The sequence below is a fragment of the Bactrocera neohumeralis genome, unplaced genomic scaffold (assembly GCF_024586455.1).
Source record: "Bactrocera neohumeralis isolate Rockhampton unplaced genomic scaffold, APGP_CSIRO_Bneo_wtdbg2-racon-allhic-juicebox.fasta_v2 cluster11, whole genome shotgun sequence".
NCBI lineage: Eukaryota > Metazoa > Arthropoda > Insecta > Diptera > Tephritidae > Bactrocera > Bactrocera neohumeralis.
Window position 1 is genome coordinate 10,491,688 of NW_026089624.1, and position 16,346 is coordinate 10,508,033.

Consider the following 16,346-nt stretch of genomic DNA (forward strand, 5'->3'; position numbering starts at 1 on the left):
AGTGAATAAAACCATCTCGGTTTTATTTGGGTTGAGGGCGAGATCGTTTGCGACTGCGCAATTTTTTACGACGCTGAGATGCCGCTGTGTCAGTTCGTAAACGGTTCGGCAGGACGTTATTAAAAGCTCCCTTTATATCAAATATGGTCCCAACATCAAATTATTTCACCCTAATGGTTTCCTCAAGCCATGACATTTAAGAAGATAGAGGAAATAGACGCCACCACTCTCTTCCATTCCTAGCAAGAGATGGCTGTGTTCGAACACGCCTACGCGGTTTCAGCGATTTCACTAAAAGTTGACGCAGCCACTTTTCAGATACCTCCCCAGCAAGCGGTGGTCTGCCTTCAGATTCCTAGCTAGCGCTGACTGGCTTCTGCCCTTATAGATCCTTTCATGAGTCTAGCAGAGGTTCTTTACGCAAAGACTTGAACAGTTTCGGTTCAATTTGGAAAATTTTTGGTCGTAAGGTGGCATACTTTAAAGGAATTATTCGTGCAAAGTTTGATCTGGTTACGTTAAGTGTTTCTTGATTTATATGCCGGAAAGTGAAAAAATCATAAGCAGTTTAAAATTTTGTAATATTTCCCATATAGAAATAAGGCGCTTGAGAGGAAGACCTCCACTTTGTTGGAAGGACCAGGTAGAGAAGGACCTGGCTTCGCTTGGAATATCCAATTTGCGCTACGTAGCGAAAAGAAGAAACGACTGGCGCGCTGTTGTTAACTCGGCTATAATCGCGTAAGCGGTGTCTACGCCAATAAAGAAGAAGACATAAGAGAGTTATTACCTTAACTCATCATGAACAAAGTTTGGTTGAAATCGGTCGAGCGTTTCCCGAGGTATGTAATTCACCTAAAAAAGGTGTGGCCGAGCCCATTGACCGATTTTGACCCTGGTTATTATAAAGCGAAGTTCGACCAAAATATCTTAATTTTTACTCAAGCTATGTACGAACCAACGGATGGGCGGACTGATAGATAGTCGTCCGGATTTCAACTCGTCTTGTCATACATACAAGAATATACATATGTACTGCAAATATATCTCGATTTGTTTCAGGTGAGACAATCACACATTAGGTGAACAAATCTACAATATTATTACTGTAGCAATACATTTATTGCAAGAGTATAATTAATCAATGCATTAATTGGTTATACATGTAACATGTCAAAAAGAATTTCCAGTTCGTAGAATTTCATTATTATTAGTTTTCACTTTAAAATTACTTTAAATCTAGAATGTATATCAGTTTCATATTAAAATTACTTTAAACCTAGAATGTATATCAGTTTATTATTGATTGGAGATATGGTTCTAACAAAGTCTCCGGATGTTGAAAGTTGGATAATTCAGCTACTTCAGTATTACTTTCATCACCACAATCGGAATAGTTCAGCGTACTTTCTCTGATGCGAGCATTAGTACACCGAGAGGGCGTGTTCGATACAGCACCATTCGGATTAGCCCGACATGCAATGTTGTTGTTGCGATCATATTGCAACCCATTTGGGACTTCAGGAGATAAATTCCCGTCAACATTTAACTGTAACTGGTATCGAATACTGGCTTTTTCGATGACGCGTTTGCGATGATAATCGTCTTCAACACTGTAAGAGAAAAAGTATATTTGGTTACGGTCACCTAGGTTTTATCTGCGTAACAATAGTTGTAAATAAATAAATTTTAGGAAAAGTTTAGAATTGAGCTTGATATCCTAGTCCTACATTTTTTAGTCCTACATAGACAAAAGAAAAAATATACCACATTCTACAGTTTTCACAATCACGTTCAATTGTGTGAGTATAAAGCCTGTAACATGCGTTAGTGTGCTGCTTTGGTAGCAGCCCAAATCTGGATATTTATTGATTGTATACTATTGAACAATGAACTTGACTGGCTCTTAAATTACTGCAATAGTTTTCCCACAAAGATTACATTCTAAGATTTTTTAAGTAAACCAAACAACCAACATAAACAATGAGGTATGTACAGACAATGGTATATAAACCTCGAGTTGTCTATGATTTTGAGCTTCTTTTCGAAATATTTCAATAAGTACGGAAATTTTCTTAAAAACAAGAAGATTAATTCATTTATGTACAGTAATGTTTTCGCCTTCAAAATAGTCTCCATTCGATATTATGCACATATACCAGCGCTTCTTCCAATCGTCGAAATAGTTCTCAAACTCTATTTTTGGGATAGTCTTCAGCTCTTTCGATTTTCATCTATCTTGTGAAATAACAGCCGTTTAAGGTTCCCTTTACTTTTAGATATGGAAAATATCACACGGAGTCATGTTTGACGAATATGGAAGCATCGTTACAGCATTGTTTTTGGCAAAGAAATCAAGGACAAGCAATGAAATGTGAGCTTTTAGCAAACGAAAATCGCCAAGCTCATAAAAACAAGTCTAACCTTATCGGCTGCTACAGACAAAGTAAGCATAAATATACATATGTAGCTTCAATTTTATCATATTCAGAGACATGTGTATCAATATATGTAATAAAAAAATTAATAATTGGACTCTCCAAACCCGCGAAATTTTATAATTAACACACCTCGTATTTCATGTATTATGATTAAAAGCTTTTTAAAGATTTCTCAATATTTTTGTTGTGTTGGGGTGTCTAGTGAATACTGTTAACAAATTATTGACATCATCAAACGGAGATTTCAGAAGACAAGGGTGAACCTAAGAGTTAAAGGAACTCTTTGCATGCAGGTCTAACCCTAATTACAGAGGTAAGTAATTTTAGAATCAGTTCGTATTATTAATCTTAAGGAATAATAATATTTTGTAGTATGTCCTCTTGCTTTTGTATTAAAACGACCTAATTTTTTCAAAGTGTTTGAACATTCATAGTGCTTATAAAAATTTACATCCTTTTTGCACAAACTCCTACAGACATAGGTATATATAAACATATGGAACATATTTTTACAAAATTTATGTTTGAAACATTTAGTTACCACTTCATCGCTTCCAATTCTCTTTTCCGCTGGGCATCCCTAAGTTTAATATCATTTGCAAGTCGTTCAGCCAAATTTTTTTTTTCTAATAGACGTATAGTACTTTGAAACGTGAATTGTTGCGGCCTTTCGATGCCAGAAGCAGCTTTTACAGGTATACGTGAGGCTGTTAGAGTATAATTACCCGGATTCTAGAATAAGTTGTAGAAAATATAACGAACAAAAAAATTATTACAAGCAAACAAGAATGTATATATTTTCTTCAAACAAAACAACCGCTTTTAATAAGGGGATGCTGAGTACTTATCATTCACAAGAATTTTGGTATGCCACTCACCGTTAGTTCATCACGCAATCTTTGGCATACTATTTCCTGGCGACGTTGCTGTTGTTTGTACTGGTTCTGTTCATCTATCCGCATAGTGGTTCTACATGATACTCCATTACGAGTGGTGTTGGCATTTGGTTCTTCGCCAGGTAGATACATTACATGTTTTCCAGCTGTCAAATATGATAAAGATATGGGCTCCACCGAAGCCGTAGAATTCCATTTTCTATACCGCCCATCAGATGAAATTTGACAAGTATTTAAAGCTTCACCCTCGCCATATTTCACTTTATGCAGTACCCAATTGTCAGTAAGGTTACTCAGAGGCTGAGAAGCACTAATAACAATCCCGTTGCCGGAATGTAAAAAATTGTTTTCATGCGGTAATATATCATCAAGCGCTAAAGGCAGACGTTGCTGAATTTTCATTTCAGCGTGTAAACAACAACACTTGGAAATCGGTTTATAGGGCGAATCTGCTGTACTATCTGCACTACGTGTCGTCTCTTTTGGCAAAGTAGATAAAGTGTTGATCGACTGTAAAATCTTGCGTTGGGCTTTCTTATGTACATCTCGCGGAAGCGTTAGACTAAAAACATCCATATTCGCTGGACTAATTGCTTTTCCAACTGCTTTAGGACGACTAACTTCCGGCGATCTCAGCTTACCTACCTCAGTACTGTTTCTATTTACCTGGGCACAACTAGAGGAGTTTTCTTGCCTTGCGATATGATTTGGTACTGCACTTTCGGAAAATTGCTTTTTAGATAAATCAACTTCATCTTCATCGTAATCATCATCCTCACAGCCCAAATCTTGTTGTGATGTCCAAGTATTAATAAGTGCTATCTTATTTAAATTAGATGTTAATTTTATTGGCGCTTCTGTTGATATCTTAGCAGCTCCACGAATGCATTGAAACCCATTTTCATTTCTAGTAAGGTAAGGTAACAAGGAAGACTTTGCTGAGATTTCGTTTTTGTTAGTATTATCCTCACATTTATTTTGTTTCCTAATTTTTTCTCCACAAGTGTGCTTAAACTCTTGTAGCTTATGGTGATGTTGTTGATGTACTAACATTTGCCATGCGACCACGGGGCTAAAGTTCGGTGTATTAAGTTGTCTACGCGGTAAAGTTGGACGAACTTGAATTAATAGACCATTATCTACAATAGGTTTCACGTCGCTGGTTGCATGTGTCTTATAGTCACTGACTAAGTCGCCAGTGGTGGCTTTAATGGCTGCTGTAGTAGTGTCTATATTTTCGGAATTTTCATACATTGCTAAATTTTTCCCATTTATTAAATAATCTTTTTGACGAGTAGTTTCAACTACCTTCGCCGTTGCCAATGCCTGTATAGATCTGGAAGACATGCCGAAATAAAGAGTTCGATTCAATTGAGGAATTTTGGAGGAGGAATACTTTTGCTGCCCATTTTTACGTTTGCTATCTATGCTCTTTAATTGGCTTAGTGAGGAGGATTTTGAATAAACGTTTTCTGTTATTAACGGTTCATTATTTATGTCATGTTGTGTGTTCTTTTGTCGTACTAAAATAGCGGATGAACTCTTTTCCCTGCGCAAATGGTTGGAAATTTCCTTCGTTGCATCTTTTGTAGGAGCAATTGATAGCGAAGTAAAATCTGTTTCTGCATCCATGAGTTGATTTTGAGTTTGCTGTTGGGGCTCACGTAAGTTCTTTCCAGCTAGCTTAGATGGAGATATTCTCACATTTGAACGAAAAAGCCTATACCTTGTTGGAAGATCCCCCATTAACGTTTTGTTATCTAAAAGACTATCGAAAACCGCCGTTGCTTTAATCACTCTTGAATAAGAATTATTGGTTATAGTCCCAGTGAAGTAATTATTATCGGTATTTGGAGAACTTGTTGCAGATGTTGCGCTTTTGGGAACTGGCATAGCCGATAAAGAAGGTGCAGGAGGAGCTTTTCTTTTCTTATTGTACTTACTTTGCGTGCTAGGAACTTGATCCTTGTCTTCTACTTGTCTTTGGCCTGTTTTTATATTTTTTAATTCTTCTTCAGCTACCTTGGTCTTGGTAGAAGCGAAAACCATTTTTCTGCAAAGACTTTTAGTAGCCTGATTTCGATCACTTTTAATATTAAGCCCAAGGTTTGTTTGTGAACGTCTGAAAGCTGGAAATGATTGTCGACAATTCTGAAGGTCAAAACTTTGCTCAAAATTAAGTTGAGTTGCTTGTGTGTACTTCCAACTGGCATTCTTTGAGTCGTCATATATAAATGTCTGTGAACGCGCGTTGAAGCCACGTGGCTGTGACAATTGGGATATGGCTCCCGTTGTAATTTTTTTGTGAAGCTGTTCGCGTTTCCCACTGATCGTACCACCTGAAGAGAGTATAACCCCATTTGTTGTTGGGCGGAGTTTATAAGATTCCTTCACATGCGGTAATACTTTACAATTCGGCAGCGTAGTCCTTGGCACTGACACCGCGATATCACGATCAAGTGTCACTGCATCTACTCCGCCATTATTAATCATATGTGGCAATGAACGTGTCCAATGCATTGCTTTGCTGTTAGAATTAAAATTACTATGTCGCAGGATAGGAGACTGCTGACGCTTAGAAGAATGACGCAGCTGTTGTTGCTTATAATACGTCTGTATTTCGTTATTAACATCTTCTAAATTAAGATGTTGTGTGCTGCCGACATTACCCATTCCTTCATCACCTAGGAATTGATACAGTTCTTCCGGAAGATGTTGGGTTTATCCATTCATATAGAAACTTGTAAGCGAAGCTGAAAATATTTCGTGACTTCTGAAAAATTTCAAATGTGGTAACCGAAATTATACATTCGTTATTGGAAAAAAATTTTGCTCATTTATTTCATTGGTGCACTTTGGGGATAACAAGATTAAATGCATACTGGCCCAGTGATAGAAAAAAATACCAGACAATAGACTTTGCTGTAGTCAAAAATATAGATAGATCGTTTATGACAGCTGATACATGTACAGTCTTATCATCTGATCATTCTCCTGTACTAATAAAGTTATACGAACAGCCCATGATATTTGAACCAAAAGTTTCAAGTCAGCAGCCACATCAATATTGATTCCAAAATAAATACAGGAAGAGATATTGATGAAAGTACAAGAGAATTTTATGATGTAATAACTAATGCAGCTATATTGGCAACACCAAAAAGTCAAAAAGTAACAATAAACCAGTTAGTTAAAAAAAACATCACCAATAATGAATGGCAATTAAATCGCTCCCCTTCAACTCAGCTTCAACTGAAATCTACTGGACGAAAAGTAAGCGAGAGGAAGAACAAGCAAAATTCCCTTTCGAAAGCCCAAAAGTTTCAACTTAACTTTCTGTTTTCTACCCTGTCTTTCTAAAGTATTTGAAAAAGTATTACTATCAAAGATGTCTCCTTTCCTCAACGAAAATAATACAATACCAACGCATCAATTCTGATTTCGTGCGAAACATGGCTCAATAGAACAAGTAAATAGAATTATTAACGAAATAAGGAAAGCATTTGAGCACAGGGAGTACTGTCCAGCAATATGTCTAGATGTAGCTCAGGCGTTTGCTAAGCTGTGACACGAAGGCCTTTTATATAAGATTAAAAAATACTACCTTTAGAATTGTATAAAACATTGTAGTCGTATTTAAATAATGCAAAATTTATCTTGAAAGTAGGAGATTTCATATCTAATGAAAGACAGATAAGGGCTGGTGTACTACAGGACAGCGTTTTAGGCCCAAATCTATACATCATAATATATATACAGCAGATCTTCCAACAGCTAACAATATATTAACTTCAACTTTTGCGTATAAGACAGCTATAGTGAGCCGCTACATTGTAGCTTCAAAAATATTAGCGGAGCACTTGAGTTCTGTCTATACTGGCGTATAAATCTGAGTGAACAAAAGTGTAAGCATATTACGTTTTCGTTAGTACCCCAAGCGAATGAAGTAACTTATCTTGGTATTCATCTAGAAAGAAGGCTCACGTGGAGAAAACACATCTCTAGTAAAATAACATGTATGAAGATTAGAGCAGAAAATTTAAATTGACTTTTAAATAAAAACTTTAAACTTAAACTAGCCAACAAATTACTTTTATATAATTCGGTCATAAAGCCGTTTTGGATGTATGGAATTCAACTGTGGGGTACAACCTGTACAACTAATATTGATATAATACAAATCTTCCAATTGAAAATGCTTCGAACAATTACGTGTTCACTATGGTACATGCGTAACGAAAATATCCATAAAGACCTCGGTATTGCTATCGTAAAGAAAGAAGTAGAAGATATTAATTAAATATATAGTATATCTAAACTCCAAGATCACCCAAACCTTTGGGCTAATGCTTTGGTAGATTCCGGCGATCAAACACGTCTTAAAAGAAGAGTTATGCCTGCGTATTAAAGAGCAACGTATCCCCAAAACAGCTCAACCACTTGTTTGAGCCTGTTTAGTTTTAAATAGATCTAAGATTTTATAACTTATTGTTTGGCTTAAAAAAAGGCAGATCCAATAAATAAGATAATATTGAAAAAAATGCATAAAGAGTGCATAATTGCACAGTTTAAGCTTCAATTAACCCTGGAATAAATTAGCCGATACTTATTTAAATGAACAATACGTTAAATTACGAGAAACTCGCTTAATTTGACATCCTAATCAATTAAAAAAACTCAAATGTACACTTCAAGTATTTATTTATTAAGTGCACAACAAAGCTCCCGATCTTTCTCAATATGTAGATGGCTTCAGGCGTTCGTAGTGATCGAATTTGATATATCGAAAATGTGACAAACTTAACCTAAACATTATCAGTAGTACTAGATTCCAGAATTGGAAAATTCATCTAGCTGCCTGGCTGTCTCCGGACCGAAAAGCCTCCAACCAGATCGATCATGTTGTGATAGAAGCAAGATATGTCTTTTTTTTACACCAGAAAAGAAGAAGAAGGAAGATACATATACTGTTAAGGTCTAATAACTTTGTTGACGGTGTGCTTTAATCTTTCAACCTGTACGCTCGATAGAAGCTTACATATATGCGATGTTGAAAAGGCTTATCACACGGTAGTTGCCGCAGATGGCGTTTCCCTTTTTGTGGATTGGGCAGAGCACACTTACATTACAATCGTTGAGCATGTTTTCCTCCGACCATATTTTTATCCATTTCCTATGTAATCCCGAAAAAATTTTTGAGATTTGAATTTCTAAAAAATAAGCCAATTTGTTATTGTTGAATAAAAATGATTACTCAAGTGTCAAAATAACTTTACGGCGTTACCTCCTAAATTACGTACACAAATAGAGTTAAAAATTTCAAAAGTATCGGCGTAGTAGGTTTAAACTAAGCAAAAACGTTCGATACACAAAAGAAATGTAATCCCAAATACCGGATTTAAAAAAAAATATGAATAATATAGAGTATGTCTTCTACAATATTGCTCTAGTATACTCTAGTAGTCTCTAATCGACAAATTTATCCATTCAAATTAAAACAATATATATGTATATTTTTAATTCAGGAGTTCTTAGAGTAAAAACTAAAAATCAGTATTAAAAAACACAAACCCAAAATAATAATGGATCCGTTTGGATCCGTTGGAGAGATTAAAAATTGAAAATCTAATTTTTAATTTAAAATTTTGAATTAAGAAATCGAAAATAGTTATGAGGGACATCGCAGTTCTACTACTTTCCCGGACACGTTCGAATAATTGCTGATAACATTTTTCGAATTCCATACTTTAATGTACAATGATATCAGTAAACAGATTTTAGCTGTGTTGCCATAAAAAAATTACAAAAATATGCCTGTTTTTGCACGAGTTAACTCTCCTCCCCCTTAACCATAACTCCTAACAGTATTTAATTTTTTTATATGTATATCTTTGTTTTATGCTCTTGCAACCTGTTGCTACAGAGTATAATAGTTTTGCTCTCATAACGGTTGCATCTTCTTCTTCTTAATTGGCGTAGACACCGCTTACGCGATTATAGCCGAGTTAACAACAGCGCGCCAGTCGTTTCTCCTTTTCGCTACGTGGCGCCAATTGGATATTCCAAGCGTAGCCAGGTCCTTCTCCACTTGGTCCTTCCAACGGAGTGGAGGTCTTCCTCTTCCTCTGCTTCCCCCGGCGAGTACTGCGTCGAATACTTTCAGAGCTGGAGTGTTTTCGTCCATTCGGACAACATGACCTAGCCAGCGTAGCCGCTGTCTTTTAATTCGCTGAACTATGTCAATGTCGTCGTATATCTCGTACAGTTCATCGTTTCATCGAATGCGATATTCGCCGTGGCCAACGCGCCATAAATCTTTCGCAGAACTTTTCTCTCGAAAACTCGCAACGTCGACTCATCAGTTGTTGACATCATCCAAGCCTCTGCACCATATAGCAGGACGGGAATTATGTGCGACTTATAGAGTTTGGCTTTTGTTCGTCGAGAGAGGACTTTACTTTTCAATTGCCTACTCAGTCCGAAGTAGCACCTGTTGGCAAGAGTTATCCTGCGTAGGATTTCCAGGCTGACATTGTTGGTGGTGTTAATACTGGTTCCTAAATAGACGAAATTATCTACAACTTCAAAGTTATGACTGTCAACAGTGACGTGAGTGCCAAGTCGCGAGTGCGACGACTGTTTGTTTGATGACAGGAGATATTTCGTCTTGCCCTCGTTCATTGCCAGACCCATTTGTTTTGCTTCCTTGTCTAGTCTGGAGAAAGCAGAACTAACGCGGGTGTTAAGGCCGATGATATCAATATCATCAGCATACGCCAGCAGCTGTACTACCTAACGGTTGCATGTGTTACCTAAAACTTATGGAGCAAATATATAGGGTTATATACATGTATGTATGTATATATAGTAAATGATCAGGATGACGAGACGAGTTGAAATTCGGGTCTGTCTATCCTTCCGTGCGAGCTATAACTTCAATAAAAATTTAGATATCTTGATGAAACTTGTTATGCGTGACCCTTGGCAAAAAAGTAGGAGTTTGTATTTGGGACCACGCTCACAAAACGCCATTAACCGAAAACCTATAAAGTGACGTAACTAAGCACTGAATTAAGATATAAAACTCTTACTATTTGCCCTTTTTTAAAAAATTTTGAAAAAGTGGGAGCCCTCTAATAAGTTTAATGTACATGCCTCTTAAACCACTTAACCTACAACAATTAAGGTAGTAGTCTGGTAACTTATACCTATTTTCATAACTTCTTTGGAGGGTGGTTTAATAGGAAAATAAAAATGAATTATCTTGTGAGTGTGAATGAGTGTTTTTATTTAGATATTGAAAATATAAAAAAAGTGTATTTGAAAAAATTTAATACTTTATTATTATTATTATTGTTACTCGAAGTTGGAACCTCAAAAAAATGCACATGGGTGGCCCGAGTGATTTTGGCTCTTGGTGTTATCTGAAATCAAACATTCTTGATTATTCTTATTCCATAGACATGCCATGACTGGTCGGAACCACTGAAGTTAAATTTCAAGACGGACTTTCTTTTTATTTTAGCAAAGAAGGGGTTGTGAAATAAAAAGTTAGAGGTGAAAAAAATTCTAGTTAGTTCCGACGAGAACTATAAGTGTGTAGAACAGCCTGTTAGAATTTGAAAGCAATTGGTTCAGTAGAAAAAAAGTTAGGACCCGGGCCGACCAGAAAAACAATGTTTTGAGAAAAACGCGTTTAAAGTTCAACAACTCCGAGAGAGAGGACTCCGAGGCGCTCTAGGAAACTCGTTATAACTCCCGAAATATTTCGAATGTCTGTCTCAAATTTTCATAGTATATTCTTAAGAATTTTTTTTTCGAATTTTTAAACCCAAGTTACCAAACTACTACCTTAAATTCGCTTAGCGCAAATATTTTAAGGGCTCCTATCGACAGTGTGAAAATGAAGGAAGTCGGATGGTAACGCCGTTCACTCCGTATAAAAACGTACGGTTAAAAACTATTAAAATGACGACAAATCATTAACAAAATACGCTGGAGCCATTCAATTTTACACCCAAAATGGAATTATATGGCTTCAATAGAGACGGGTACGAAATTGGACGATGGGCGTGGCACCGTTACCTCGACCGATTTCAACCAAATTCCGTACATGCCATTATTTTAATATTTCTATGATTCGACCCATATGTAAAGTATATTAATAAAATTGAGAGAGCATGGTCTTCTTATAACGGTGCATATTTGTGCTAATAATGAATAAAATCGGGTAAAAACTCGCCTTAGGCGTTATATACCTGAAGGTACTTCCTGGCTTAAATCGTTGCAAGTTGCAAAAGCAAGAAATGTTCGGTTATGTCCGAACTTAGCTCTTCCTTACTTTGTTTTTTAATATCGTCATATAAAAACTGTTTTGTATGTGTCAATTTGTTGTTTTACAAACTATCTAAGCTATATGATATGAAATATCGACCACTGTTCAGTAAATATTTATGTTGGTTATACATGCTTACATATTAGGGTGGGTAAGTATTGTTTAAATTTTTAACTTTTGTTTTTTTTCGTTAATTTTTGACTATAAATATTTCAAAAACACTTAACTTGATTAAAAATAAAATTTACTTCGAGACTGTAAGCGTTGCAATCTAACATGGTATTTTTTGATTGAGTTATAAAAATCAAAAGAAAAGAACAAAGTTGCCTTATTTTCAAGTAGTTTCAAGTGAGATACAAAATTTGCTATCTGATAATAAGAACAAAAACAGAAAACCGTTAGGTGGAGGACTTTCCCGTTGCAATTAAGAGCTCATACTTGGGGATAGAAGTGTTTATCAACCAATTTTTTAGATCACCAAGCGAAAAAGACTTTCGTTTTTTTGACCCACCATATTATATATCCATACAACGTCGAACATTCTTATAGGGAACTTCCACATAATGAAGCTCTCCTAAGAATTATTTAATTTCGAAGACATTCACCTGTGCCTTCGAAATTGTGTGATTTTAAAAAATGCTTCATTCGGCAACTTATTCAGAACCTTTGTAGAGATAGGGAGTAACGTACCGACTAATGTTTTCAACTCTCTAAATGATTTGGAAGGTTCTGTTGAGAATTAAAAATAGCAATGTATAAAAATAGAAGAGTGTACTTCAAACCAAATTTACATATTTATTTATAATGAAGTTTCTATACAGTGAAGTGATTTTCAGGTCATGACAATAACTTTCTCTTTTCATTGTTGTTATATAGTAGTTGTACAGAGACAACTGAGAAGAAAAATAAGTATGCATACATATGTATGTGTGTACATATCGAAGGAATGTTCATTAGAAATACCGTAAACCAGTTCAAACTTTGATCGTACTATATATATTAATTAAATCAATATATATGAATATTATATTTTATACACAAAAAATTATAAAAATTGTTTTCCTTTTTGTTGGTATTAAAATTCTGAAGCATTGGGCTTGTATTGTCCGTTTTCTTACGATACTAAACGATTTTAACTGATTTTTCTTCGCGTACCTACATCAATATTGCACTCTTCATCAGGTTTGTTATCTGTTTTTCTTAAAATTTATCCTTTAAATATTTCCAATGGATATTTTGAAATCTTACCTGTAATTCGATATCACAAACAGATTAAATCCGCACCTGCACACTGGTGCATATCTGTGGGCGGGTGATCTAAAAAAATATCAGAAAGTTATTGACACTACCTTGAACCACTTGAACCCAGTGGTTGCTTACTATTTAAGACACTTAGCGCCAACAAGATTCACTTGATTTTACAGACAAATTTTAGCGTCTATCCTATTCAGGCCCCTTTGAGTTTTTCAATAAACGTTTGTATGTATACACTCACCCAATAAACATTTTAGTACGATAGCAATTTCAGAAGTAATAAAATACGGACCAAATGCTTAAAACTTATCAATGACTTGAAATTACTCAATTACAGCTGAGAATTCTAAATTCCAATTTTAACATTAGCAAAGGGTAATAAATGAATTACTTCCATTATTTATTTATAAATCACTAACATTTCAGTTTGTTAGTGTTGTAGTATTGAGAATTACGCACTTATAAAGCGTTAGAGGTCTTGCTCGTTCGAATGTTTTTTTCGTTAGTAGTAAAAATATTGAGAAAATATATAGCTTTCAATGACAAGTGAAAGCAAACAAAATGTCAACGATTTCAGATTTTTCAAAGTGTACATTGGGTTTTCACACGTATGTACAGGGTTTGTCCGGAAGGTAATAGGACTGATATTCTTCCGCCGCGACTGTACTTCGGAACGTGCGCGCACCGACTGGATTCGGTAGAGAGCGTTCCTAGCTACCAAACGAGCGGATGGTCAGTTGTCTCCGAGCACCTGGAACAAGCGCGACCAGTTTCTGTTAGTGGTGCAAGCCGAAAATGCAGCATTCGTTAAAGCAGAGGTACGCGATTAAATTCTGTGTGAAACTCGGAAAATCTGCTACAGAAACGTTTGATATGATCAAGCACGCTTACCCAGATGTTGCTTTAGCAAGAAGTGGTGTGGATCGGTGGCACCTGACCTTTTTGGAAAAGAGGTCGCTGATGAGGACCGGAAGAATAAGCAAATCCAAGGTGAAATCGATGTTCTATGTCTTTTTTGACATCAAAGGCATCGTCCACCATGAATTTGTTCCTCCTGAACAAACCGTTAAAGCCAAACGAAGGGGCAATCGGGTCCGACAAGACATCGTAACCCATTTGGAAGTTGCACCACGACAACGCTCCAGCTCACATCGCCCTTCTTGTGAACAGCTATCTAACCAAGGTCGGCATCTTAACGCTTCATCAGCCGTCCTACAGTCCAGATGTGACCCACCGGACTTTTTTTGTTTCTTTACCTGAAAAGGCCAATGAAAGGCAAGCATTTTGAGACGACAGAGGAGATCCGAACAGCATGCACCTCGGCTCTCAAGGCTATTCTGGAGAATGCCCTCCGTGTCTTTAAAGAATTGTAACGATTGGTTCAATCAATTTTATTTAAATCGACTCAGTCCTATTACTTTCCGGACAAACCTTTCATCTGTGGTATACAAGTATTTTGCTAGCTTACCAGCTTTCTAAGAACGTTAACGAAAACCTGTTGGACTAAAAAGAAAATTTTTTTTAACAAGTGTTTGTTAGACTGTTAATTTTGACTTTGAATCTAAGAGGTTAGATAGAAATTTGCATTTCCGTTCCAAATGAAACGTAATTGATAATTGAAATTCAAAATAAACACTCAGGCGATGTTTAAATTTTGTGTTACTGTAACGAGTAATCAAAATAAGGGTACTTTTTTCAATATCCTTTAATTGACAGACCACGTGTGAGTCGTGTCAAGTTGTCATCTTATTTTTGTTTGGTATTGTTCGGCATTTCATCAGGGAAATACTTACGCCTGAACAATGTTTACAAGTCGTACAACTTTATTACGAAAATTCTAGGTCTTTAAGAATATATTTCGAGCGCTTTGCTAAACTTATGGTCAACATAATCGGCCTTATGAGCGTACCATTCGCAACACCATCACCCATCTTGAGACCCAGCATTAATTATTGGATAATAATTAATAAGGTAGGGGCGCTGCCCAACTGGTTGATGTCCTCGTTAGAGTGAATGCTGACATCACCGCCGTCCAAGAAATGCGATGGAAGGGACAAGGACTGAGACTAGTAGGTCCTTGTGACATTTACTACAGTGGCCATATAAAGGAGCGCAAGTTTGGTGTGAGATTCGTGGTGGGAGAGAGACTCTGTCGCCGAGTACTATCATTCACTCCGGTGAATGAACGTCTAGCCGCAACCCGCATCAAAGCGAGGTTCTTCAACATATCACAGATTTGCGCCCACTCCCCGACGGAAGAGAAGGACGATGTCATCAAAGACGCCTTCAATGAGCGCTTGGAGCACACCTATGAGCGCTGCCCCCGCCACGATGTCAAAATCGTGCTCGGCGACTTTGACGCCAGGGTGAGCAAAGAAGGTATCTTTGGGACTACGGTCGGTAAATTCAGCCTCCAGGAGGAAACATCCCCAAATGGGTTGAGGCTGATCGACTTCGCCGGGGCCCGAAATATGGTTATCTGTAGTACTAGATTCCAGCATAAGAAGATTCATCAAGCCACGTGGCTGTCTCCGGATCGAAAAATCACCAACCAGATCGATCATTTTGTAATAGACGGAAGACATGTCTCCAGTGTTTTAGATGTGCGCGCGCTCCGAGGTCCTAAAATTGACTCGGACCACTGTCTTGTTGCAGCCAAAATTCGCAGCCGCCTCTGTGTAGCAAAAACGGACGCCAACAAATACAAGGAAGGTTCAACTTCGAGAAGCTGCAATCACAACAGATAGCTGAACGATTTTCTACTTGACTTGCACTCCTGCTCTCTGAGAGCACTCGTCAACAACTCGGTATAAGGGAACTGTGGGACGGCATTTCAAACTCCTTACGTACAGCTGCAACCGAAACCATTAGTTTTCGGAAAATGCAAAAGAACAGCTGGTACGACGAGGAGTGCCGTGTCGCAGCGGAGAGAAAACAGGCTGCCTACCTCGCAACGTTACGATCGACCACAACACGTGCGGGATGGGATAGATACCGAGAGCTGAAGAGGGAAGCGAGACGCATTTTCAGACAGAAAAAGAAAGAGGCCAAAATGCGTGAGTATGAAGAGCTTGATAAGCTGGCCGACAGGGGAAATGCTCGTAAATTCTACGAAAAGATGCGGCGGCTAACTGAAGGTTTCCAGACCGGAGCATACTCTTGTAGAACCCCCAAAGGTGATCTAGTGACCGATGCCCAAAGCATACTTAAATTATGAAGGGAACACTTCTCCAGCCTGCTGAATGGCAGTGAACGTACACCACCAGGAGAAGGCGAACCCGATTCCCCAATCCATGACGATGGAGCAGACGTTCCATTGCCCGACCATGAAGAAGTTCGAATAGCAATTACCCGCCTGAAGAACAACAAATCGGCGGGGCCGATGGATTACTGGCCGAGCTATTCAAACACGGCGGCGAA

The 16,346-nt window shown here is 37.3% G+C and overlaps 1 protein-coding gene across 1 annotated transcript; it reads right to left on the reverse strand.

The window, feature by feature from the left end:
* Positions 1–1,226: 1,226 nt before the first annotated feature.
* LOC126765895 (uncharacterized) lies at positions 1,227–6,010 on the reverse strand. The gene is made up of 3 exons (XM_050483565.1): positions 3,320–6,010; positions 2,983–3,173; positions 1,227–1,613 (listed from the first exon to the last, which is right to left on the reverse strand). The coding sequence occupies exons 1-3, from the start codon at positions 6,008–6,010 to the stop codon at positions 1,292–1,294; spliced, it is 3,204 nt and encodes a 1,067-aa protein (XP_050339522.1). The 3' UTR covers positions 1,227–1,291.
* Positions 6,011–16,346: the final 10,336 nt, after the last annotated feature.